Genomic DNA, 26,234 nt, shown 5'->3' on the forward strand with positions numbered 1-26,234 from the left:
CGTCTAAGGGTGCCCGTAGCTATCCTCTATTCAAGCAAGGTTGAATATAGGCGAACCTCGGGGTATGAGACTATCGTCGTAATAGGAGTTGACCTTTACTCGGAAAGCGGAAGTTGGTGGACTCTTTACGACAAATAGTGATCCACTGCTGACTTGTTCTGTTCCCCAGCACTTATCGAATTCGGCAATTTTTCACGTTCCACACGCTCAGTACCACACGAGCTGAGCACAGACATACAGTAAAACGCTTCTCGTATATGCTTGGCATGCAGGTTGCGTCCACAGGCAAGGGGTAATAAACTGTGCCTGCATGAGCAATGCAGCGAGTCAGCTTAGGCGACCTCGTGTATCCACGGGCCATACTCAAGGAACACTAAAAGTGGACTAGAAAGTGTATAAATTATGGGTATGTCCGGAAGTCAAGACAGACAAGATGGTAGAGGTTCCGAAACATGGTTGTATCTACTGCACTGTGGGTCGATAGAACAGCTTGAATGTAGGCGGCGGCACGATAACCCATCGGACTGAATATTTGTAACCTCACTGAATGAGGTACTAACATCCAGCACCTACTAGCACACAGACCACGGGGGACTGCACACAAGCTCATGTGCACAAAGTGATTGGTAAAGGCTGCTTCTACAGACATTGCTTGATACTATCCTTGCTACAATTTGGTACATAGTCTCCCATTCTTCTAATCGACCTTGATAGATCCATATATACGGAACAAGAACCAATATGAAGACACAAAGCCAATCGAACCTGCAAGTTCACAATTGTCAGTATACCACACTTTGCTAATGTCAGGAACAAGAGAGAGAGAGAAAAGAACTTACCAGTAAGCACAAACACCAAAAATCCAATCAGCGCCGAATAGCCCACATACAGAATCGCTCCAGTCAGCCCGCCAAATGATATTCTCGTGGCCCAGAACCACAATGCAATAACGAAGACATAGACACCAGTCATCCCGCTGCCCAGAAAAGCGCGCCATTGCCACCGGTAGTCCTCAGCGCAGAGTAAGAAGTATACAAGTAGAATAGTTGTACAAGCTGTTGTAAGAACCATGATGCCATAACAGATGAACAAGAAGCCAAACATATAGTAGATCCTGCCAGTCCAGAGTGAAGAGAGTATGGGATAGAGTTCGACAAAAATGGCGCAGAAGGGCAGAATACCAGTCAGGAGCATGCTGGGTAGAGGTTTGAGAGAGCTCGGGCCTGGAGGAATTTGTCGTGGGATTTGGTTGACTCGAGTAGGTGGATCGGGAACGGAGACACGGAACCCGGTCCAGCTGCCAAAGATGCTGAGAGGAGCACTGATGAAGAACCAGATGCCCACGAGAGCAAACATGGTAGTCAGTGGAACCGCGCCGGCTGAACCTTTGGCCCAGACGAAGAGGTTCATGACAAAGAACATGATGAAGACGATGCCAGGGACGAAGAGTGGCGTCGAGGCCATGTTGAGTTTCCAATTCTCACCACCGTACGTCTTATAGGCGCGAGCTGAGACGTAGCCTCCGACGTAGCCCAGGACGGTGTAGAGCAGAAGGCTCACTGTGGTCAACCAGCCACGGTTGGACGGAGACAAGAAGCCAAGCAAGGAAAGGGCAACTGTCAGGCCGACCATGACGAAGAGCTGAGCACCACTACCCAGCAGGACACTGAGCAGCATTGAGTAGCGAGGAGCTCTGAAGACATCTCCGTGAACGAGCTTCCATCCTGAATCTTCTTGCACATCATCGTCCATCGCGGAAGTGCCGTTGAAGTCGTCAAGGTTGATGTTATCCAGCCTATTATACCTCTGAATGTCTTTGTGGAGAGCTCTCGCCAGAATAGAGCTGACCAGTGCCAGAAGTAAGACGACGAAGCAAATACTGCTGATCAGAGAGAACCAGTGGATGCTGGGATCAGTAATGTGCAGATACCGGTCCCAGCGAGTAGCCCAGGCCTGGTTGGATGGTCTCCAGAAGACGCTGTAGGTATAAGTTATAGTCTGACCACCATTTTCGTTGATGACCAATGGTCCACCATCAGGACATTCGCCCTTTTGTGGACTCGCGTATCTGTTCACTGCCGTCGAGCTAGGGACCACCAGCACATTGACAACGCGGTATTTCCCTGCAGCTAACGTGGCCTTGTGATAGTCAATATAGATGTCCCAGTGGTTGTACAAAAGCTTTCGCTGTGCATCGCCTTCACCTTCGACTGTACCAAGAGGGAAGCCAGGACTATTGAACAGTTCACCGGTGGTCAAGTCTTCAGCAATTTCTGCGCCTGGTAACCCATCAATCAGAAGATTGACCTTGTAAGCCTGTTCAATCCTAGCTGCCATAAACTGAGCGCTCTTCTCGTCCAACTCTTTTCCCGGACATATCGACTTGCAAGTCTCATTGATGCCTAGCGTCAACTCGAAGGGAGAGGTTCGAATGCGGTCGCCAAAGAGAATGCTACCTAGGGATTCGCGGACCCATTTGGGCCCTTCTTCGGGCTCGCAGAAACGGAAGCCAGGATGATAATAGTCGTATGAAACTACGGCGTGTAGCTGCTGGTCATGTCTCGACAGTGAAGGCGTGAGCGTATTGACTGTAAGCGGTACACGGTCCTTCCACGAATATGATGACGGCGCAAGGCCTGGTAGATAGAATGCTTGCGCAAAGTGTATCTGCAATAGACCCAGCAGAATGCCGAGCCACCTGTGCTCTCCTAGCATGTCGGAAACAGCTGATATATCCTGGTAGCGACCATAGGACGATTTGCTATATGCTCATGCTTCGAATAGAGATGGAACGGCTGAGGTTATATGGGCTATACTGCGAACAAGCCTGATTGGCTTCCAGCTATCAGCGAGCTTCGTTCTTATTGTGTAAAAAGTGCTGCCGTACGAACTTGTCCTTTGCGCGACAGCCTTCCCGTCATATAGAGTAGCATTCACAGTTGAGCGAAAGGCGGGCGTATTTGGAGAAGGGCTCCAGGAGACTGTGTTTCGGATTTCTTTTACGGACGCGCATTGAGACATTCTATGCATTATGGTATCGGCTAACAAACCAGACCTGAGGAAAGACCAAGCCTTCAGCCACGGTATAGTACGTTGCTTTCCAAGCGATGGCAATCTTCCTCACTGATTTCGCTGAGTCGTAAGATTTCATTCTATCGTTCAATCCAATTCATCATACAAGGCCATCATACAACGACAGGGCTGACACAATTGTCTCGTCCCTCTTGCTTCCCTCTTTGAATTCATTCATATCCAGGCTTCCATTCTCGTCCTTGTCCATCATGCGAAAGATCTTCTTGACTCTCTTCTCCGGCGTGTCTTCGTCCTTGGGTAGTTTGACCATCGATCCAACCTAGGCAAGGTTAACAAGCGAAACATTGAGGAGGTATAGACTTGCTCACCATTTTATATATGGCCTCAACAATTTGCAACATCTCTGCATAACTTATCCTGCCGTCCCCATCGATGTCGTACAGCTGAAATGCCCATTCTAGTTTATCCTCCATGCGCCCTCTGCTGGTCACACTGAGGGCGCATATGAACTCTTTGAACTCGATCGAGCCGTTATGATCAGTGTCAAAGACGCGAAAGACATAGTCTGCGAACGAGGACGGGTCGCCGTGTGGAAAGAAAGTCCTGTATATGTTCTGAAACTCTTCCTTTGTGAGAAGGCCAGACGGACAGTCCTTGATAAAGCCTGCGCTTGATTAGGTCCTGGTCTGATAGTGGTGGGAAGAGCACTTCATGACATACCCTTATACCACTGCTGCAGCTCTTTCTTGTCGAAATGTGTCGACCTTGCGAGATCGTCCAGTTGCGAAGGTGAGAGTTTGGACTGTCTGGATAGCCATGTTCAGCCGCTTGCCATCTTCAGGAGTCCATGTACATACTTTTGGCCCATTGTGACTAGTTTACATGCGCGAGAATACTTTCTTACTTTCACCAGCCGCAAAGTTCTCCCGCCTTGGGGATCGAATGCGCTGTGTTGTCTGACCTGGTTGCCTGGTTCGACTTATTGGCTATGGGCAAAGGTGGGGTGCAATCAACCTCCGCAACTGTGACGAAAGAGGTAGTTACGTGCGGTTTGAGTTTCTGGTTATGCAATGCCAATGGTTGGCAGAGTAGTTAAGAGAAATGCTTGTTTGATTGCCTTTGTCAAACTGGAAAAAGTGATGAATCTCCAGTTCCTTGGACCACGAAAAAAGTAGAATCTGGGAATGAAAGAGGGTCAAGAACAAGCAGCATCATTCCAAAGCTTGACAACCGGTGACCAGGGGGCCGCTTGTCGCGCTAGCGTGGCCAGGTAACGAACTCCAGAACAGATCGTCACTCGTGTTGCACGTGTTGGACAGTTGACGCTCGTATGTCCTATCTATCTTGTCTTACAACGCAGAGCAAGGCTTGACGGGTCAAATACATGTGCCTTGCTCCGCCTCCTACTCCAGATTAGACGCCTGGTTGGTATACAGTACATCGACGACGTTGCTCAGCTTGTCAATCGTAGCCAGAGCCGCATCATATCCCACGTCTCTTTCCGTCTCTTCGTACACAATCAAGCAACCAGCTCCTTGGTCGAGCACACCGATAATGACCTTGTCCAGAATCATCTGTGACAGTTTTCGTTCCACTTGCACAGTGTCCAGACCAACCATTTTCGCAACGTGATCGATCTCGACTCTGCTGAATGGCTCAATAACCTTGATAAGATTATGTTCCAACATGTTGTCGTACAATCTGCGCAGATGGTTGCGAATAAAGACATCGCTGCCCAACTCTTGTCTGTAATCGGACAGAGCTTGTTCATAATCTTCTAATGATCGGTTGGAATGCGCTCGAGCAACTGCTTTCATTGCTTCCATCTTCTTACCCTGATATCTCTGTGCTTGTTTCGAGGCTAGGAGAGTATTAACATCGTCGACCAGATTCAACATGATTTTGCACAGCAGCATGTACTGTAGAGCAGCAGAAGCTCGGGGCGTATCGTCTTGTGAGTGGTAGCCTTCTAGTGCCTCAATGAAGTACGAGAAGGCAGTATTGAAATCTTGATCTTCGGCATGCAACATCCCACTCTGCATGTCCAGACCGGCTTGCAGAAGTGGAGGCGTGTAGACAGAAGCTGCTGATGTTCTTGCTGAGGTCAAAGCTGCTCTCGCTTTCGGCTGATTTGTTAGAGCATGGTAAACTCTCGACTCGAGCAGTTGCACTTCGACCAAAGTCAACTTGTCGTCCAGTCGTTTCAACTCTTTCAGAAGTCCATTGATTAAAGTCAGAGCATCGTAGTAGGCTTGCTTTTGCATGTAGAGACTGACCAGCCGTGTCTCCAGGTTTTGCCGCAGGAAAGCTCGCTTCTCTTCAACGGCCCATTCTATACATGACTTGGTTGTGCTGATCTGGTTCTCAAGAGAGTTCGGAATGTCGGCGAAGAGGTCAAGTAATTGTCTGACTGCGAGGCATTAGTTGGGCTCAGAGCACGCTTCCGTCTTCGACATACTTAATTTTGCAGTTTTGGCTTTGGCAAAGGAAGATAGAGTTGTGCTGCTCGTCCTAACAAGCTCAGCCAGTTCTTTCTGTTTCTTATGTGTCTTGTATAGTTCGCCGAGACCTAGAAGTGCATTTTCATAGTCGCGGGACGCTGTCTCGTTCGCTCCTGGTTGCTGAGATAAGACTTGTTTGTACAGTTTCTCTGATTCTGCTGGGTTGTCCTTTGCTACCTTCTTTGCCTCTTCTATAATCTGCTCATTGCTTGGGGGAGGCGCCATGACAGTCAAGATCTCTTACGGGTGGTGGGTTGAGATTTGAGGTACAGTAAAGACAGGTAGGCAGTATGATTGGTAGTAGGATGGGTGTGTAGAAGACTACTTTGTACTGCCAGTGCTCGTGATGAGTACTGGTCTCAGGCACTAAATGATTGCGAGGACATCGTTGAGGCCTCAGGCATTCGATAGGCTCTGGTTTCGCCGCACCTACCCGGATCAGGAGTGCGCAACTGCCTGTCCCAAAAAAAAAAAGTTACAGTCGCGACTGGCTCTTGCCGCTGAAGTTAGAATTGTGGTCTTCCACATCTACACTTCTAATATGCTCTAGCAGCATGAAGATCAAGTCGCTGTCTAGGGCGCCAGCGCCTGCTGGAAGTGATGTCGTCCGCCAACCCCGGAATCTGGATCCGTCTCAGCACCCATTCGAGAGAGCACGAGAGTACACACGAGCCGTAAATGCAGTCAAGATGGAACGAATGTTCGCCGCGCCATTCGTCGGACAGATGGGTCATGGTCACGTCGATGGTGTCTATACCATGGCCAAGGATCCGGGTTCGTTGGAACGTTTTGGCAGCGGAAGTGGTGATGGTGTGATCAAGGTTTGGGATCTAGTGAGCCGGGAGGAAGTCTGGTCGGTTCGAGGTCATGAGAATATTGTGAAGGGAATCTGCTGGACGCCAGATCGTAAACTGTTGTCTTGCGCGACGGACAAGACTGTCAAGCTCTGGGATCCTTACAACACTGAAAGTAAATCTCCACCACTAGCGACTTATCTGGGCCAGGGCGCATTCACAGATATAAGCCATCATCGTACGGAGCCAGCCATAGCTGTTGCATCGGGTGCGATTTCCATTTATGATCTCTCTCGACCTGCCTCAGCGCCAACGCAGACTCTTCGCTGGCCAACCTCAACTGACACACTAACATCTGTCTCATTCAATCAGTCGGAAACTTCTGTCCTCGCCAGTACTGCCCTCGATCGTGCGATCGTTCTCTACGACCTTCGAACGTCTTCTCCTTTGCATAAAGCCATACTCAATCTTGCAAGTAATAAAGTCACCTGGAATCCAATGGAACCTTTCAACTTTGCTGTTGCAAACGAAGACCATAACATTTACATATTCGATATGCGCAAGATGACGCGTGCTCTGAATGTGCTAAAGGATCACGTTGCTGCCGTCATGGATCTCGAGTTCTCGCCTACAGGAGAAGAGCTCATCTCCGCGTCTTACGATCGCACCATTCGTCTATGGAATCGAGACAGAGGTCACAGTCGGGACATTTACCATACTAAACGAATGCAGCGCGTCTTCTCCTGCAAATGGACTCCAGATAACAAATACGTTCTCTCAGGTAGTGACGATGGTAATATCCGACTTTGGCGCGCAAATGCGTCCGACAGAGCAGGTATAAAATCGGCTCGACAAATGCAGAAAATCGAGTACGATCAGGCTCTAATCCGGAGATACTCACACATGCCCGAAATCAAACGCATAAAGAGGCACAGACATATGCCCAAACCTATCAAGAAGGCTGGCGAGATCAAGCGCGAAGAGCTCAACTCCATTAAGCGAAAGGAAGAAAATGTCAGAAAACACAGTAAACCTGGTTCTATGCTGAGACAACCTGAAAGGACTAAGATGGTGCTTGGAACTGAAAGATGAAGAGACACACCCCGATTCAGCATCACTTATTTATGATACTACACCATTCTGAATAAGCTGCCTCGATCCCTTCTTCAGCTGAGGATGCGTTGATGCCATAAGAACGGTATTTCGCTTTGCCACGCCACGAGTAACATACACCCGGCATGGCCAGCCAAAAAAAAACCGCATAGTCATCATCGTCGATTCTCTACCATATGAACAGGGCAAAAACGCCTTGTCTACACACATTCTCTCGGTCTGCTTTGGATCGAAAAACGCACATCGCATGGACCGAGCAGGTTTAGGACGCTACAAATAGAGGCTGCATTGATTCCGTCTGTGTGAGACGAGAACAACAAATACCAAGGAACACACGCTTGGTTTCGCAGCAAAGACGCAGCAAGCAACGAGGAGTCAACACTTTCGAGCGTGAGAACGCACAATTAGTGAGCGACAGAAGAATATGGATGAGCAGGGGTTCGACGTGTAGTGGCCAGATTCAAAAGATCTACCAACTCGGTCTTCGCAACGAAGAAAGCGAGTATCGCACGGAATGGGGCGGGAAAGGAAGAAGAGGATGGAATAGAAGCAGAAACGAATAGTTCAATGCCTGTCCACAGCACTGAATAGAGTGGTTGCGGACCTGTGCCGTATTGATAAATGCCAATCGTATACCCAATATCCAGCCTGAAGACTCCGAAGTGTGCTGATGCCTCGCTATGCATGATCGTAGCAATTCGTAGTCTGGGTTTCTCCTAGCTATCTCTCATCTCTTTCTTGCTCTTCGCCACTTTGCTTTGGAGGGACACCCTCTGCGAAGCCATGGCATGTCCTATCTCATCCTGGACGATATCACCGAAACGGCGGCTACTGTGAGACACGACGATACCACATCAGATCATCTCATTTCTTGCCCGTTGCATACCTCTTCGTCCACTCCTTCGCCTCTTTCTCGTAGGATGCCTTGTCCTGCCTGTACTGGTCGGCTATCTTGGCCTCAACAGCATCGTCTGGATCTGGCTCTGGAAGTCATTAGTTAGCATCATATCAACCTCGAACATCCACCTCTCCGATGCTTTCCCTCTCGTAGAACATCCGAACAGGAATAGAAATACTAGAACAACATACCTCTCAACAGTTGCCTGATAAATTCCAACACAGCACTCATCTTCGTACTTGGCTTCCACTCGCTGTCCTTCAGCATACCAAGACACATCATGCCCGTGTTCGGTGGAGAATCATTGCTGACGTTTGGATGATACATTTTAGTTTTGAAGGTGACAGTCGGTGGTTTGAAAGGATAGTTTGATGGAAGATTCAGTTCGAGGTCGAATTTGCCGCCCTGTAAACGTTTCGTTCTGTGTTAGTAGAGGTCAAGATGGCAAGGAGGACAGTGTGATGATTAGTACGTACGGCGTATGGTGAGCCTGCAGGGCCCTCCATGGTGACTTTCCAGCCATGTAGGTTATTGTCGTCTTTGAGTTCGACAGTCACACCTGAGGGAGGCTTGGTGGTTAGTTCTGCAAGTTCCTGACGATGTTAGTCTCAATGTATGGTCTTCAAGAATCGTAAATCGTGCCTTGGTGATGCGTTTCTGGCCAGCGCCCGCCATGCTGAACAAGTTAGTAAATATCTAGCAGTCGAGTACTCGAGTGGTTTTTGGGAAGTGGTCTATTTATTCAAAGACCACAAAATTAATTTCTGTACCTGTCCAAAATATTCAAAGACAATATACAATTTTCAATCTGAAGAACGAGAGCAGTTGTCAGTGGATGTAGACAGAGTAGCCCCGATTGCTTGACATCTGCTCAAAGCAAAGAACAAATGATGTTGTACTGAAGTTGAATGTACTAGTAAAGCGCTACCCATGAGCTCAACCAATGAGAAGCGCCTGAAAGCTAGAAGTGCAAGGCACCATGGCACTTGCCTTGTAAACAGGCAAAAGGACCGAGAGAAGGTGGCACTAGTAAGATTCATATTACAGCAGGCTTTTGTCACTGCATGTCTTTTGCTCGCACCATCGCGATTAAATCTATTTGTTCCCGTGAATCATGCTAAAGATATGATTGGCTACCAGCTAAACAGCAGTGAATTGCTCCTATCAATCTGACTCATGTCTCCGTCCCTGTACTTTTGAAGGCTGCACATAATTGGCAGTACTCGTGAGTGAGATCAAGTACGTTTTGCGGCAAGTTTGTTGATTGGACGATACTCCTGACCTTCACAGCTCCTTCATCTTCGATGAGTCTTCGTATCGAGTAGAGCAGATCTGGCGAATATTCGGAGTACCACCTGTACTGCCAGGTAATGAGTCGAATCAATGTCGCTAATGTGTTTCTCGTGTCTCCTCGTTTCTCGTACAAACGTAGAAGGCCCGTCATAGCTTTGGGAGAGAAGCGAATGTTGAGACATTGTTGATACGCCTCGATAGACTCCGGACTGTGATGAAGTCGCTCGGCCAGGTCGCCTAGGATCTCCCATTCCGTGGCAGACTTCTTATATTGTAACTGCTGCTGCTTGTATTGTCCCATTTCCGTCCGCCAGATTGTGTAAATCCGTAAATCTTCATACAGTACCATGAACAAGTTGTCAAGCCAGCGTTCACACAGTCTTTTGTTTTGAAAGTTCGTGTAGTCTTTGTGTGGCGGATCCGGGTCTTCGTTCCCAGCTTTTACTTCTTGGGCGTTGACAGTAGGAACGGGCTTGGTCATGGAGCTCTCCGCTGCCAACATGCTATTTTCAACACCGTTGGGTTGCGCGGTTGAGCTTGGTTCTTCGGTTTCTTCTTCAGAGTCTTCTTCTGATACGTCAGGATCGGCGTGTCTCGAACCATTTGGTGTTCCGGACAAGGCTACAGTGCTGGCGTTCTTGCTGGTAGGAGCTTTGGGCGCTATGGAACTTTGCCTTTCCGAACGGTATTCCTCTTCCATGACAAAGACACGACTTCGAATCTTCAACAATTCGTCCCAACCTATGGCCGCCGCGACGGATGTAAGTATGCTGTAGGCTTTGAGGAATGTGCCTTGGTAGGTTGCGGCTTGCAGTTTACGAAGTGATATGTGTACTGAATCATACGGCTCTCCTTGTTTTGGCTGCCCTTCGTCTATCTCTTCGAGGGCTGTTTCAGGAAGGATGGGTAGAAGCACTCGAGATGGTTCGGGCATACGGGGCGAGTCCTTGTCTTGGTAGGAGAACATTGGACACGAGTTGAGCGTCAGAAGAGCCAGATCCCACTGCTGGAGGGCGACGTATACTTCAGCTAGACGAGCCCATGTGCTGAATTCACTAGGAGCAGCAGTCACACTTCTTTTTGCACATTCCAACGCCATTTCACCTTCACCTTTGCTCAGACAAAAGGCAGCCTGACAATCGAGAAGAGCATAGTCCATGGGGATATCTTGAACTGAATCGTGTAGAAGTCGAACAGCTTGAACTTCTTCGTCCCCTGCGATCAGAACTTGGGCAAGGAGCGAGGATACCTCGACATCTCTTTCTCTTAGTTTCTGGAACAGGTTCACCCCGGAGGTGTAGCGCCCGGTTGTCTTGATGTACTTCAGTAGTCCAGCTGTGAGGTGGTTTGAAACCACATTGGGCGTCTGTATTTCAGGATCTGAGCCGAGTTGTCTGCCGTTGAAGAACAGCTTCTCAGCCGCGTCCAGGAATTTGTGTTCCATTTCAGTGCTGATAATGGGATTGAATCTTCGAACTCCTATAATCTTTTTGATCTCGCTGCCGCTACCATCATCTCCGTACGAGTATGCTCTTAGCACGGCGCAAAGAAACGTCTCAAGCCACAGGCTATCTGTAGCCACCCTTCTGTCTCCTCTTTCGTCCACGCAGTAGCTTTCCACACCACCTGGAATCTTCACTTCGACTCGCATATCGAGATGGGAAAAGGCATTGTAGCAGCAGTATAGACCTGATACCACTTTGTGCGTCTTATCGGTTGGGTTGAAGGTCAAGGTGTTCACGTAAGCAGCAAGACTGGCTGAGGAGGAGGCATCGATACCGGTGACATGGTGATAGACGCCAGTCTGCTTCGAAGAGCCTTTAGCAGTCTGTTTCGTCAAGTGGACAAGATCAGGAGGACCAAGCTCGCGCAGACCCGGCAGGCTCTCTGTACGAGCGTCAACTGCAACGCCAATATCTTCGTCCTCTATTATTCTGAAAAGGTCAGCACCTTTCTTCTAGAGTAAAGCAGTCCGCATCACGGGTCTTCAGCTGCAACTCACTCTGGTATGGCCGGCGCAACCATTCTCGCAGAAGGTTCAGGTGAAGAGACTAGCCAGTTCGAAGGATAACCTGTGCTGCGAGCATGTGCAAGTGGTGTTGTCCCAGTGATTACACGAGCTTCACCAGCATGTCAATGTTCCGTGGAAGGTATAAGGGTCAGGTACTTGTGTACTGGTCTTTATCGTAGTATCGCATCTCGCTTTCCTAAAATATATATCTGGTCTGCTTCAGCTTCGCATGTCAATAGTTTGACAAGTATATGCCGTGTCCAAGTGGGCATAAAAATACCGCTGCGGCAACTATAGTCTTACTCGATGAACGTGTCCGCACTCGCGTTTGACGCGTCTCGAGGCGTCCATCAACCCTCTACTCTTTCACAATTTTCTTGGACCGCCTCGCCCTCGTGGGCCCAAGATCAGCAGATTTCTGAATGATATCCCCAAGAACTTCAGTCTTGTCCTGTTGTCTGGTCATGACAGAAGGAAATCTCTGGCGGCGTGAAGCTAACACACTGGGATTCCACGAAACGAGGGATCAGTCAATATGTCCAGCTGGTCTGCCATCAATGTCGAGGAAGAAGACGATACATCGCCCGAGGTCGACGACACAAAGGAGATCCAATTAGAGGAGGCTCTGAAACTCTACCAAAATGCCCTACGACTTCACTCTCAAGGACCAGCCTATTACCAAGCCGCAAGAGAGGCATACGATGAGCTCTTTAGCTCCGAAGTGTTCAAGTACCCAGAGGCTGCCTCTGACTTCGACCATGACTCGATAGATGAGGTCTCGCCTGTACTCACACTTCCTGTGAATGCTTCCATTGTTCCCATTGCAGCAGGCGGTGCTTCCGATAATGCCAATTCTTTGCCCCAATTATTGTATTTGGCATACAAGAGCCGTGCTCAATTCGAGATCGATACCACCTATGCCCGGCTTGATCAATCCTTGCCTCATGATCGTCCCAGTTCTTTCCAGCACTACGGACCTGCCTGCCAACGTTCGTTAGCAGATGCAGCAGCTGCCCTGGAAAGGGACGATACAGATCTGGATCTGTGGAAACGAGCCGGCAGAGTCGCCGATGTCCTGCAGACCGCCCGTGTTGTCCGCTTCTGTCTTGAGAGTGTCCTTGCAGGCGACGAGGAGGGCGACGATGCCATTGATCTGTCGGGCCTTGATGAGGCATATGCCAAGGGCGAACTGCAAGCTGTTGTCGATCTTCTTCAGGACAACTTGACTGGATCCAGATCTTCCAGCGTTCGTCCGAGAACTAGTTTGCTACACCTGCTGAAGGGAAGCAACGATCCTTATCCATGTCTGCCACCGAAGCCACACCACCTAGAGTACGTCAACGACAGCAGGCGTCCTTTGGCCATTCAGGCTGGTACAACATGCCTGCCTCTTTCTTCAGTCACATACCTGGCGGTGACTGAAGGCTTACTGCAATTACTCGCTAGTCACACATCCCTCACGTCGAGCTTTACATCAGGGACCTGTATCCAATTACAACTTCCACAAGGGAGTTTGGCAGAGGCCACTGACACGGAAATGGAAGAAGAGAAAGGAAGTGGCGGCCCTATACCTGTTGTGCCAGAATTTGACTCGCCAGCAAGCTCTCACTTAGTACTAGATAATGCTGACTTTGCACCACGATCATCACACGACAAAGCAGATAGTGATCGAGCGTCAGAAGCGATTCCACCGGCACAACAAGACGGCGAAGAAGGATCCGATCCTTCCTTGACGTTAGCAGAGCCAGTCACGTTACCGTCGAGAAAGCGCTCATCCACAGCTGCTGGTATAGACGAACCCGAAGCCCGTAGTAAGAGTAAAAGGATCAAGGCAAGAGAGTCGCTGGTTGGTACAGTTGCGCAAGAGGACGAAATACCTCGAGACCCTTCTTCGCTGCCGCAAGAACGCTTTCCCTACATTGAGAGTGCCGACGAGGACACGTTCAAGTTTGTTGACTCATTGCTTGATAGAATTGGGACCAATACTCTTGGAAGTGTTGAAAGCCTTGGACTATCCGGTCACGACGAAGTTGGCAATGCTCGTACTCTTCCACAGTCAGCTTCACAGCCACCTCTTGCACCAATCCTGAACATGAAGCAAGTCCTCAAGACATGGAACGAGGAAAAGAGTAGCGCATTCTCTTCTGGTCATGGAGGTCGTGATCATGTGGAAAAATCAACAGGTTTAATGCTTTTTCTCAAGCACTCCAAGTCGAACGTGACTAGTGAAGCCGCTGTGCCAGTAAAAGACGACGAGAAGCAGATACGCGCATTTGTCGACTCCGTCAACTGCAGGACGACGCATGTTGAGGAAGCTCTTTTCTCTTGGTTGCTAGAACTATTGACGTCGTCAGTCGAGAGAAGAGAAACGTGTCCCTACCTCCAGAATCTGTGGTCAGAACAGCTCAAGCAGGCTGTCGTTAAAGCCATCGTATTTGCTCACGAAGAACTTGTATCTTGCTTTCAAAGGTATGCGCCCCCTGCGTTATCTGCGGACGCGGCCAATTCGACTAGATTGATTGCCACATTCTCTGTCGACCGGGCAGCTGAATTTGCGCAGGCTATGTTTGAACTGCACCTCGATATATATTCAGAGGTCACCAACCCTGCCAGCACAATCGATGAAAAGGTGCGTAAACAGGAATTGTCCCGGCTGCAAGCTTGGACACAATTGGCAATGGACACGGTACAAAACCTGTCAGTCGACCGATCTAGCGTCAAAAGGCACATAGACCAAACGATCATACGCTTTCTGTGGTCGTCTGTGGCATACGCAAAGCATTCTGAATCCACGAACAAGAGTCATGTCTTGCTTTGCCTCGAAGATTTGCGTGCAATACTCAGTGAGGCGCAAGTGGAAAGCATTCGTTTGCCTAACAATACTGCAATGCCAATAATATCAGTGTCTTCTATCGAGCAGGAGGTTTCGAGGCTGAAGACACTCGACTTCTTCATGAGTGTTTTCGATAGCGACAACGATGACCCTTTATCAGTTATTCTTAAGTTAGAGCCTATCTTGGATTATAGCGAGTATGCCACGTCAACCCACTCAGACATCGACAAGGACCAGATCGAGAGTTTTCGCTCCTTCTTGAGTACTGGGGATGCCTCTTTGACACTGTTTTTGTGGAAGCGGCTTCAAAACGCCTATACTGCAATTTCATATAACACGAAGGTGGTTTCTTGCCTTTTGCGGTCGCTGGAGACAATTGTCCGTGAATTGAGCTCATTACGCACGCGCGACCTGGAAGATAGAGAACACGAAGTCACATTTCTCCGATGGTTACGGGATAGTGAGGAGCTTGTCACCAAAATCATGGGTAAGGTCTCCGACGATAACAACCCTTTCGAATGCATTGATGAGGAGCATCTGAAGTCATCCACGTCGGCTGTCGTGTACCTCACCTGTGTTGTGCATGAATTCGTCTTGGTTGATGACAGTCTCAGGTGTGGCATTGCGACGCCACCTACTCATCGTAATACAACAGCGGCCAAGAATTTTGAGAAGGCCCGAGATAGGTTTAGAGAGCTTTACGTCAAGTTATGGACCTTGCTATACTGGATGATTAAAGAAGCCACATGCCAGATGGCGGAACGTTTCGAGGATTCTACACAAGATCTGATCTTGTTCCTTCGATATGTTCATACCTCTTTAGGTCAACGACAATACTGCAAATACTGTAACAAACTCTTTGTACGTACGACAAAAGCAGAGCTGTTCACTTTCGACGTTGACCAGGATTTGTCTTTGGATATAGCCCAGGTCATCTATGATCTTTATGGAATCAGACTGTCTGCTGGCCATGGCGACACTGATCATGGCTGTCCAGCAGAAAACCTTGATCGTGACAAGCGTACAGCCCACACTCTTGTCCCGATCATCATGGATTACGTAAAGCGTCTAAACGTCAAAGACCTGCTTAGGAGTGACCTCAAAGCCACAATCGACAGAATACAGAGCGCCTTGGGACAAACAAAGTCTTCGACGGCGCTGACATTCAATCGCAAAGCAGTATCGAGCTATCTTAAGTCGGTCATCAATCCACAAGCTCTGTATCAGTGCCTTAGAGGTATTGGAGAGCTCGAAACGAGAGCAGTGCATGGAGACTTTGCAAGCATAGCTGCAACTGGATGGTACCTCCTCTTAGGCAATATGACACTAGCCAAGTACAAATCAGTGAAAAGAGTAAGCCCTATACCAACAGATGAGCTAGAGAATGCGCAGCTGTTTCTCAGACAAGATATAGAGCACGATGTCTCGCATTGGGAGTCCTGGTATCGACTTGCCCAGGTGTATGATGCCAAAATTGAAGATAGCCTGATATGGAACTCAAACAAGCTTAATGACAGCAGAGCCGACCTTGCAACGCTTGAGAGAAACGCAATTAATGCTTATACAATGGCCACCGCGACGGCGATGAGATCAGCTGAGGACAATGTTGTCACCACGAAGCTGATCAACGACATGCTCTTCGAGTTCGGAACACGAATCTACTCTTCTTCTCGACCGCCGCTCAACAGGGAAGCTTTCAACACAGAGAAAGCAGTAAGACATCTTAGTAGCTATTGGGATCAGACAATGTCAAAGCAACCCATGTTCAAACCTATTTCGGATTATAATGTGTGGTCATTTGCTGCACACCTGATTCGCAGAAGTCTTTCAGGCGAGATCAAACCATGGCTGAGATATTACATCCTCGGAAAGTGTCTGTGGAAAATGCTCAATCATCCTCTTAACCAGAAGCACAAGGAAAGGGGTCAAGGGTTTGTGGATGCGGAGGATGTCGTTGATGCTTTCACCGAAGCTGTAGCTCGTGTGCCTAAAAAAGAAAGGTCCTCGGATCCTATTCTTGAGCCACATTACAAGCTTGTATCTACCATCCACAAAATGCATGACAAGCAAATGATCACAACAGACATTGCTTTTAACTGCTTGCAAGCGAGCCAGTACGCTCAGGGTGTTCGTTTGACCAAAGCTGACCATGACAGGCCAGATTGGAACGCCTACATATTGACGGTGCTCAAGAAACTACAGAACGCTGATAAGTCAAGTTGGCATCACCGCATTACAGCTCGTGCGGCTCACATCCTCTATCACGGCGATGATGATGAGGTCGCGGCTGCCTTGGGTGCAAAATACCAGTTCCTGGATTCTATTTTCACGAAGAGCATGATGATGCAGGTCTGGAAGCCAGAATATGAACGTGCGGGTAGACACTACGTATATACTGGTCGCTATCTTCGTTTCTTCACTAAAATCTTGGAGACACTACGCGACCGAAGCAATCTTGAACAGGTAGTACGCAGAATCAGACGCAAGACAACCGATTTTGTTGATCATCCAAAGGTATGGGAGGATGCAGTGACAGCCTATGTTGAACTGCTGAGGGCTATAGGCGATGTGCCTCGTGGACGAGAGCGTGCTTTATTCGACACCATCTCGTTCGATGATTTCACCAGGGCGTCTGACAAACTTGAAACCTGGGCGCATGAATCCACAACAAGCACTCAGTACCTCGACATCATCAAAGATGCGATTGAGATGAAAAAGCTCAACAACAGTCTCATGAAGGGTCCAGCCATTGACGACCTTATTGGAGATGCCTACGCTTGCATGTATGAAATTTTCGTCTCTCAGCTTCCTCCCGAAGAGAAGGAACCAGCCGTATCCACGTCAGCCCAAGGCACGTTTGTTCAAGTTACCTCCTCGAATGCTCCTACTGGAGAGGATAGCCTCGACCGAATGCGTCTGAACAACCTTTTGGTAGGACAAATAGATGGTACAAATGCTTCAACTGACGAGTCTGCACCAGCGGCCTCAGGGCTGGGCATAGTCCCGCCTGGCAGCGAAGCTGTTGATACGCCCCCACCAGAGGTTTTACGTATGCCAGCTGCTGCGAAGCCGGGTCGTGCAAAGACCATTACAAGAAGAGAAGTACAACGCAGAGCCGAAGCAGCAATAGGCAAACCTCCGCCCATCAAGACTCCCACACTGATGAAGCGTTCGATATCGATCAATGTGCCGAGCATCAAGATGGAAGATACGACAGAAAGAGACGACGACGCTGAAGGCAGTGCTAAAGATTTAGCACATGATGCAAGCAGAGCTGGCTCGAAACAGCCTAGTATCAGTCCTCGAAACAGCCCAGCCCAGGGAGTCCGTCGTACAGAGAATGAAGGCAGTGACGGAGACAACGAAGATGAGGAAGACGAAAACGAAGACACCGAAACTGCGTCTGGGGATGAGCAGCCTGCCTCGCCTAGGAAGCCATTGTTCCCTGGTCTTATGCCGTCCGAGACTAGAGACGAGGATGAGCAGGTCGAGAGTGACGAAGAGGAGGAAGACGATGCAGATGGGGACAGAATGGCTGATGTCGAAGCTAAACAAAATACCCCTCTCGACGATGATGTCGAGATTCCAGATTCGCAGGACCCACCAGTATTGGAAAGAGAAGGTAAAGATACGAACGGGATGAGAATAGATTAGAAGGCATTGTGATAGTCCTCCAATCACAAGATGGGGCAGACTATACAATGTGGTCATTCCACCATGATCTCTAGCACGGCACCAGGCACAGTAGCTGGAGTACTTTCTGAAGCGCTAAGGACAAAACAGCATTTGCATAACTGCTGCAGGAATTGCTGCTCTCGCGTTACACGAGCTGTGGTCCCCCAGTACTGTGAACGATAAATGGCTGAGGCGAGACGCTGCCGCCTCGGGGATGCAGCCAAGACAAGGTTCGTACCTGTGAGCGTGACTTCTCAGAAGAATGCAAGGTACCTTGTTGCCGAATTGAGGAACTATGTCCACGACCTTGAAATTCTTGTTGTCTGCCACATCACATACTCGATCGTCTGCATCTCGCTCTCCCTCGATTATTCTCTCGCCTTTTGATTGCTTAATTGTTACGGAACGGTTTACTCAGTACTAAGACGATCACGATCACGATGTGCGAATATTGCTGTTCTGATTCGCAACTGCCACTGGTTCTACATCGAAGTATGAGTCGTAACGGCTACAACAACAATAACTATGTCAGCTCTAACGCCTGCCATCACCACTACCAAAACACAACCACGACTTCGTCCTCACCAGCATGCTTTGAGCTTGACAGCTGCAACAACCTTCTCGTCCCATGGACATCACAGACCTGTAACAATAGCAGCAAGAAGATCGAGGTCCTCCTCAGACAGCTTCTCAATTGCTGCATTGAAGACAGCTATTCAATTTCGCAATGCTGTGAAACCACGACCTGTGAGCAAGTCTGTCAGCATAGCAAATGCAACTTCTGCGAAAACGAGCAACGGACCGTCGTTCTCGAACTCGCCGACCTGCTGGAGCGAGTTCAAGGCGGTGGCTTCCGATGCTCCTGCGAACGTAGTGGACGATGCGGAATCCGACGATGTCATTTATCACACCACGAAACCAGGATCGAAAGCCAGGCGCTAATGGATGTATTCACCAGAATCATCGAACGTACGACTCATACACATTCACATTCGCACGCGAGCCACATGCATTGCAGCTCGTCACGGGTTCGCAGATGTGCAGGCTTTCAATTGGGAGAATCACACCTTCGGCGCCTGGTCAGCCAGCTCCTCGACGAGCTCGAGTGCAATGGACGTGCTATCTGCGAGTGTCAGAACTGCTATGAGTATCTTGAGGTCAATTCTCGACGACTGAAGCGTGAGTTGAGACAGGTTGATGTTGAATGTACTGGGCGCAAGGAGCGTTGCGTATGTGCGTTTGGTGCGACGGGTGGTGGCGGCTGCTCGTCAGAACGTTGTGAGACAATGGTGAAGACGGTTGTACGTGGGCCGGCTCCGAGGAAGCAAAGAAGTGGGAACATTCATGTGGGTTGGAACTTGTGAGCCTTCATGTAGGTCGGTATCTTGTAGCCAAGCCATCTTTACGAAGCTATTGGCAATTGAACTGGAAGCTCAGTATGAGAAGTGGCCATATGGTACGTATGGAGACAGTGCACACTTTGTACTACAGTTATGAAACGATTTGAATGACCACAGATCATTTTTGATAATATACTACTAAGCAGCAATGAACGTTTCAGATCCAGTAGTATGTAAGTATTCCCAAAGCAAGGTCAAAGAAGCTATAGTAAACAGCGTAGCTCAGAGCCGATATAGCAAATCTCCCCTTTGTGTCCATCTCATCCCAGATTTTGAAAAAGCAGATGCAGTCATATGGACTTCATCGCACAGGCACCTCATAACTCATGATCCTCCACCACCTCCTCAGCTTCGCCCATGAACTCTTCACCTCTAGCAAAGTAGACATCTGGGTCGTCGCCTGGGTCCTCCTGATCTTCATTCTCATTCTCGTTCTCTTCTTCTTCCTCCTCTTCATCATCGTCATCATCGTCATCATTGTTATCGTCCGGCTCATCTGGTACTGGATGTTTTACTTGCTGCTGTAGCTGTTGCATAGGCTGAGGCGTATTATGTGCACCTGAGCCATAGCCAGCAGGCGTATGCGTGGAAGATAGTGGTGAATCGCTCTCATCGATGATGCTGGGAACGGGCGACGGTCGTGGCATTGGCGATACTTGTCGTAGAGGTGCTGCCTGCGAAGGACCAGGAGTGAGAAGTTGTCCTGTGGTATCAGCTTGAGTTGGTCGTTCGCTCACTTCAGGTGTGGTTTCAGCTGCTGCTGCTGCTGACTCGTCGTTCGGGGCAGAGCGTGATCGAGATCGTGCCCCAGGGCTAGGTGCATCGGTGTCTGTTTCTCCCTCTGTATCATTTGAGGTCAACTTGCGCATGGTGCCGGCAAGCGTTACTCTTGCACGTCTGACATTGGAGTTTGCTGCGCCTTTGCTCGTTGCTGGTCGGAAGAAGTGGTCTGCTTCGTGGCGGGTGTCTGGGCTCTCACTTCGGCTTTCGCTGGAATCCTCGAAGCCGGGCAGGACGTATGCTTGACTGAGCTTGTCGTAGTCGACTCTCCGGGAGAATGTGCCTCGCTGCTGAAGCATTACCTGTACTGAACCACGAGCGCCTTGGCTGATGCGTTGTCTTCGCGCGTGGTCATCCTCATCTTCTTGGCCTTCCCCATCATCTTGTACATTGGGATCATTCTCGCCTCGGGCACGTTTCTTGTTTCGTGCTTCTTCGAGGTAAGCAATGTCTCCTGAGCGGCCTGCTCGCATCATTCCGTCCTTCCGACGGAGCTTTTTCAGTCGTTCTTTCTCAGGGTCTATACCCTTCTCGCGCAGCTCTCTATCCTTGAGCTCCTTCTTGATCTTCTTCGAATGTTCCAAGCGTAGCCAGTCTGCGTTTTCAGTGACCCAAATAGTCTCCTTGATGGTCCGTTCCGTCTCGTTGAGCACACAATTTGCGACGTCGGGGTCATCGTCAAATTCGTCATTCTCAATTTCGGCATTCATTTGAACACCTTTCATCGTGTTTCCGACATCGCTGTGTACGTGTGGACCAACGCCCTCCTTTGACTTTGGCGCAGGGTACATTATGTTGACCACTCCAGGCGCAGGGGCTGGAAGTTCCCTGGCAGTCTCACTTTGGGCGATGCTACCAGTCGGATCTAAAGACGCGTTTCGTCGGAGCTGATCTCTGATGTCTTCTGTGAGATCTTCCTCCTCTTGCAATTCTGCTTCAGTAGGGGCGGGTGGCTGCCAATTCTTTGCGCCCTTTGGTTTACCAACTTTCCTCTTCTGGGGTTGATCCGGTTGCGGCGTCCTACTTGGTCTGACAGGCAGTTCAGGGACAGCAAAGCCATCAGCATCGACCCTCGGTCGTTTGGCTGGCGGCTGCTCAGTGTCTTCCTCCTCGTCCTCTTCACCATCCCCTGAATCGTTGTCTGTGTCTGTCGGCGGCTCTTCTCCGGTTTCGATCTCCGCAGCAGTCTCAGGTAACTGTCCACCATTCCGTCCTCGCTTCCTCTTCTTTGCAGCTTGCTTTTCTTGCCACTCAGGCAACTTCTGGTAGTAAGAAGGAGGCATAGTTTCCTGATCGACTTGTGCTGTGTCCTGATCAATTGCACGAAAAGCTTCCACAGACATCTTACTGCTCTTCGTCTCTTTGAATTCCTCTATTCTTTTGCTCAAGGTAATCTCAGTAACCTTGGCCACTAGCACGACCTCACGTAGTGTTCGACGGAAATTGTTCATTCGTGCTGCAATAATAACGGCAGCTCCAGCCACACCAGCTGGACGTCGTCCTGTGGTCATCCAGTCTCTGTTCATGGTCTTTGTGACGTTCACGGCATCCTTTTTCACACGCATGGTCATCTCGCCAAAGTCTAGTTTGTCGCAAAACCGTTCGATGAGGTCTTCCGGATCTTGTAAGTTCAAGCTGTGGTTGTCTCTAGACATGGCTTCCTGCTCCTGAGTCAACTCTGCTTTTCGTTCTTCGGTAGCATCTTTCTTTTTGTCCTCAAGCTCCTGCCACTTGTGACCCAGGCTTTCAGTGAGGTAGAGCATGCGCTGGAGGTCTTTGGCCATTTTTCCTAGCTCGAAGACATTAAGTTGAGGCTGTGACGCCTCGGCAAAGTCAATGAGCATCAGTGCATACTTTCCACCGCCTCGCGCTCGCCGTACAGCTAGATAAAGGCTTACAACTGCCATGCTTTCCAGTGTTCGTCCTCGGTAGAAATGCATACTGTAGGCTGTCTTGAAGATCCACATCGCAGTCTTAACTGCTGGTTCATGGATGCCCAAAGCACTTGCTAGAGTCGTGAATTTACTTCGAGCCGTGCTTTCCGCATTTTGCGCAGTGGTATTACCTTCATGTCCAACATGTCCTGTACCAGACACTCTCAACGCGTATTGACGCTGATGAGTCTGGTCTCCACGAACGACTTGACCTCTGGTTGTTATGCCGGCTGATGTTTCATCGAATTCAATTTCAGCTCGAAAATTTCCGTCTTGCTCGAGGACAACACCACACGAGCGACAAACAAGAGAACCTTCTTCACGTTCGATGGTCCTTTGTCCGCAATGAGTGCACTTTGGAGGACCTGGTGTCGATGATCTGCTTCGTGATCGAGCCGGGGCCAGGGATGGAGCTGGAGATGCCCGGGGTGGTCGAACCACACCCGGGCGTCTCTGATATCTAGGCGGCGCAACTACGGCGCTCATAGTCAATTCTTCAATGGACTATTTTCCCAGCATTTTCAATAGCCTGTTCGGCTACAGTGCAGTACCAATAGTCATGAACGCGCTCGTTGCCTGGTTTCGTTTTCAGCCCAGTGGCAACAGTATGCACAGCAAACGATATGTGTTAGTCATTGGCCTCAGAAAGAGAAGTGATTGCTCGCGAACGACGAAAGGCTTTAAAGTGTCTTAGCGCGTCAATACAGCGAAGCACGGCGTCCCTATGCGCGTTGCCTGTGAACTTCTCCTTGGGACAACACTTTGTTAATTCGGGCAGTGTCTGAGTGCAAACATGGCAAATTTAGGAGAGAGGAAGGAAGGAATACGTGGCTATCTTTCATTCAAGCAGTATAACTTGTGTTCCATGAGTCAGCGACTAACCCATGAAATGCCGGCTCAGACACTGAACCTGAATTTCTGAGCAGATCTACGTTGCTATATTGCGTATGCTAACTCGCATCAAGGTCCTTGGTAGTACTTTGTCCATGACGCATCAAAGGTCTTCTCATCGATTGCAAAAGCTCGAATGTAGTCCCTCTCTAGGTCGTGAGCTCTTTTGCCAAGCAGTACCAGGCTGTGGAGAGGTGGTCCCAGATCTGCTTGCGACAATTCTTGCAGGGTGCCGCAAGCCAACCTCTGTTCCTTCGATCCTACTCTGGCAGCTCCGACTGCAAGACTGTCAGGTGCATATACTTGCTCTTTGCGCTCGTCTTCTATCTCAAGCATCTGGGAAGCGCATTGCGCAACAGTCATATACCTTGGTGGCTGGTATACTTTTCGTCCTCGCGCCATGTCCTCGTAGCTTTGCTCTTTGACCTTAATGTCAACTAACACCAACGTGTGCAGGCCAATGGACACATTCTCTTTGATGCGATCGTAGAACGATGATGGACGCCAGTTGTCCGTGAAAAAGACCATGCTCACAGTCTGACCGAAGTTGTACAATTGCAGGCCTGTGCTGCCGATGGCCGACAGGATAGAGGCATTGGGTATGCTTTGTATAGGTATAGAGAGCTCTCGCGCTCGAAGAACAAGATCTGTGTGGGTTGTAGCTCCAAATGGATCACCTACCACAAGGAAGGCTATATCTTTCTCTTGTGCATCTTGAAGAATATCGTCACTTCCCGTCTCAACAGTCTCACGATCGGCGATGATCACGTCACGACCATAGAACGATTCCTACCTTTCTGTCAGAATGTCAGCACCAGAGACATACTCGCCCACCATGCTCAGCCTACCAATTTTTCCTTGTCAACTAGCAGAATGCTGGTATAGGCTTCCAAGTAGACACGTTCGGCGCGCTTCACGATCTCAAGACCTTTGACAGTGATATCTGTCTCATCGGCAAGCCCTAAGCCGATGAGGTAGAGCATTGTGTACAGATGTGGTTTAACTGCAGAGCAGACACACCAAAAGTTCAGCAAGCTGCAACGGACAATTGTTCATTGTCAACGGTGTAGCACAAGAGCAGAAGCTGCAGACGCGCCTCGAATGCCGTCCGAGTTCAAGTTGCCGGTGTGTTCGCGCTTGACTACGAATAAGCAAGGAAGCCTGAGTTGACGTTTCAACACCTTTTACTTTTCGACTTCGATTCATACATGCCCAGACCAAAGTCGACGTTCTCTCGACCTCTTGACCATTGTCGCGGTGCTCTGACTGCTGCAATATCGATGTAGCGCTGCAACAGACTTTAGTTTTCCACACAAGAAGTCGCAGAATTGGTCAGGGGCCTGAAATGGTCAAGTCACCATGGCCGCAGAGAAGAATGCCAAATATCGGCAGGAGATTCAGATGGTGAGTACTTGCATCCTCACACTTGGACAGTTTCTTGTTTGGAGGCCTTTTGGGGTTTTAGTAGCTACACTGCCTGTGGCCTGTACGGAAGATGTTGCATTTTTAGCAAAACCTACTTCTGGCTGTACTACTTCTCTATGGCCGTAACAAGCAGATGCAACGCTCTCGCAAACAGGTTCGTGAGTATGGTACCTGCGACTTTCTTTGGGAACCAGAATGGCATTCACCTGTTACAGAACTTCCTCGTCTACCCCAGTACGAGTTGTAGACGATGAGCGAGATACAGAGGCTGACACCGTGGATGACATAGATGATGTACGTGAGTGGAGAGACGGCAGAACCTAGTGCTGAGACAACTTATCTCATCGAGGAGATTGTTCGTGAACAAGTCGTGGAGATGGTAGGTGAGGAACTCCGAGCAATCCTTACGAGGCTGACTGGGATAGCTGAAAGAAGCGACAGCCCTGGCGAATAGGCGTGGCTCGAAATCGATCTCTATCGTAGATCTCATATTCCAGATACGCCATAATGCGGCTAAGGTCTCGAGGTTAAAGACATTCCTTTCGTGGAAGGATGTCAGGAAAAACGTCAAAGACTCCGACGATAAAGGTGGTGGTGACGCTGATGCTATCGATCTAGAAGATGTGAGGGTCCTCGCGACTTCAAAATACGTCCTGCTAACTCCGTGCAGAGCGCCAACCTTCCAGGAGCTAACTCTGGTCCCACGCAAAAATCGAGCTCCAACAAGAAGGCCAAGCTCATGCTACCCTGGGAAATTTACTCATACTACTCGGAACAGGTGCCAGAACGAGAAGACGAGGAAGACGAGGAAGAGGAAGAGCAGAATGATGCGACACTTGCACGTCTAGCTGCAGCTGACGAGCGAACGAAGAATATGACCAGAGACCAGTATGTATATTGGTCTGAATGCAGACAGGCTAGCTTCACCTTTAGAAAAGGCAAACGTTTCAGAGAATGGGCCGGTTTTGGCACGGTCATTGACAGCAAGCCCAACGACGACGTAGTCGACATTCTTGGCTTCTTGACTTTCGAGATTGTTCAGACGTTGACAGAAGAGGCACTAAGGGTCAAAGCAATCGAAGACTTGGCGAATAAGAAGGCGAACAGTGGACGTGGAGACGCAGAAGCATCGAAGAAGCGCAAGCGTGAAGGCTGCTCGCTGTTTGAGATGCCCGAAGAAGGGAGATCTCCAGTTGATTGCAGACACGTCAAGGAAGCCTTTCGTCGTCTTCAGCTCATCCCAAAAAGATACACCTTCTTACGACCAAGGAACGCGGGCATGAGGACAACATTGCGACTGATTTAAGGGAGACCATGATGTTCAAGACCAGGCGCAAGGCGTTTTTATGATTATGTTTTGTCTAGATACCCTCTTGGCCAGGATTGGTGTGTGGGATTTATCATTTACCAAACGACCGGGAACGAGCTCGGGGCTTATCGGGTACGGCAAACCGTTACTCGATCGTAAAACGCTAATCATCTACAGCGACCTGCATATGCGTGTAGATAAGAACCGTGTAGACATTCGTCTTGAGCATCCTACCGACCTGTATCGATCTTCCCGCATCCAATGGATCGTGGGCAGGAGTTGTCTTTACTCCCATTTCTCCATTATCTAACCAGCATCCCTTAGTCGAGTGGAGGGCATGGACT

At 49.2% G+C, this 26,234-nt stretch overlaps 10 protein-coding genes across 10 annotated transcripts; 3 read left to right on the plus strand and 7 right to left on the minus strand.

Moving 5' to 3' along the window:
• Positions 1-697: 697 nt before the first annotated feature.
• On the minus strand, positions 698-2,715 carry TMN2 (Transmembrane 9 superfamily member 2; the record flags this gene model as incomplete). Its single annotated transcript, XM_064902320.1, has 2 exons — positions 698-765; positions 840-2,715. The coding sequence occupies 2 exons, from the start codon at positions 2,713-2,715 to the stop codon at positions 698-700; spliced, it is 1,944 nt and encodes a 647-aa protein (XP_064751294.1).
• A 457-nt stretch (positions 2,716-3,172) lies between these two features.
• ncs1 (Calcium-binding protein NCS-1) lies at positions 3,173-3,901 on the minus strand (the record flags this gene model as incomplete). The annotated part of the gene is made up of 4 exons (XM_064902321.1): positions 3,173-3,352; positions 3,402-3,697; positions 3,754-3,839; positions 3,891-3,901. 4 exons carry the CDS (start codon positions 3,899-3,901, stop codon positions 3,173-3,175), a joined length of 573 nt encoding a protein of 190 aa, XP_064751295.1.
• Positions 3,902-4,436: 535 nt separating this feature from the next.
• On the minus strand, positions 4,437-5,759 carry RPN6 (26S proteasome regulatory subunit rpn6; the record flags this gene model as incomplete). Its single annotated transcript, XM_064902322.1, has 2 exons — positions 4,437-5,443; positions 5,492-5,759. The coding sequence occupies 2 exons, from the start codon at positions 5,757-5,759 to the stop codon at positions 4,437-4,439; spliced, it is 1,275 nt and encodes a 424-aa protein (XP_064751296.1).
• A 329-nt stretch (positions 5,760-6,088) lies between these two features.
• sof1 lies at positions 6,089-7,420 on the plus strand (the record flags this gene model as incomplete). Its single annotated transcript, XM_064902323.1, has 1 exon — positions 6,089-7,420. The coding sequence occupies one exon, from the start codon at positions 6,089-6,091 to the stop codon at positions 7,418-7,420; it is 1,332 nt and encodes a 443-aa protein (XP_064751297.1).
• Positions 7,421-8,305: 885 nt separating this feature from the next.
• On the minus strand, positions 8,306-8,845 carry LTR64_008008 (uncharacterized protein; the record flags this gene model as incomplete). The annotated part of the gene is made up of 3 exons (XM_064902324.1): positions 8,306-8,424; positions 8,531-8,744; positions 8,816-8,845. 3 exons carry the CDS (start codon positions 8,843-8,845, stop codon positions 8,306-8,308), a joined length of 363 nt encoding a protein of 120 aa, XP_064751298.1.
• A 668-nt stretch (positions 8,846-9,513) lies between these two features.
• BUD7 (bud site selection protein) lies at positions 9,514-11,657 on the minus strand (the record flags this gene model as incomplete). The annotated part of the gene is made up of 2 exons (XM_064902325.1): positions 9,514-11,566; positions 11,635-11,657. 2 exons carry the CDS (start codon positions 11,655-11,657, stop codon positions 9,514-9,516), a joined length of 2,076 nt encoding a protein of 691 aa, XP_064751299.1.
• A 521-nt stretch (positions 11,658-12,178) lies between these two features.
• On the plus strand, positions 12,179-18,130 carry HIR3 (Histone transcription regulator 3; the record flags this gene model as incomplete). Its single annotated transcript, XM_064902326.1, has 2 exons — positions 12,179-16,590; positions 16,633-18,130. The coding sequence occupies 2 exons, from the start codon at positions 12,179-12,181 to the stop codon at positions 18,128-18,130; spliced, it is 5,910 nt and encodes a 1,969-aa protein (XP_064751300.1).
• Positions 18,131-19,868: 1,738 nt separating this feature from the next.
• On the minus strand, positions 19,869-22,298 carry BRF1 (transcription factor TFIIIB subunit brf1; the record flags this gene model as incomplete). Its single annotated transcript, XM_064902327.1, has 2 exons — positions 19,869-22,213; positions 22,274-22,298. The coding sequence occupies 2 exons, from the start codon at positions 22,296-22,298 to the stop codon at positions 19,869-19,871; spliced, it is 2,370 nt and encodes a 789-aa protein (XP_064751301.1).
• A 927-nt stretch (positions 22,299-23,225) lies between these two features.
• Positions 23,226-24,139, minus strand: DPH5 (diphthine synthase; the record flags this gene model as incomplete). Its single annotated transcript, XM_064902328.1, has 2 exons — positions 23,226-23,945; positions 24,005-24,139. 2 exons carry the CDS (start codon positions 24,137-24,139, stop codon positions 23,226-23,228), a joined length of 855 nt encoding a protein of 284 aa, XP_064751302.1.
• A 376-nt stretch (positions 24,140-24,515) lies between these two features.
• Positions 24,516-25,887, plus strand: LTR64_008013 (uncharacterized protein; the record flags this gene model as incomplete). Its single annotated transcript, XM_064902329.1, has 4 exons — positions 24,516-24,560; positions 24,871-24,960; positions 25,007-25,204; positions 25,252-25,887. The coding sequence occupies 4 exons, from the start codon at positions 24,516-24,518 to the stop codon at positions 25,885-25,887; spliced, it is 969 nt and encodes a 322-aa protein (XP_064751303.1).
• Between the last annotated feature and the right edge of the window lie 347 nt (positions 25,888-26,234).

This window comes from Lithohypha guttulata (genome assembly GCF_036872675.1).
Source record: "Lithohypha guttulata strain CCFEE 5908 chromosome Unknown scaffold_7, whole genome shotgun sequence".
NCBI lineage: Eukaryota > Fungi > Ascomycota > Eurotiomycetes > Chaetothyriales > Trichomeriaceae > Lithohypha > Lithohypha guttulata.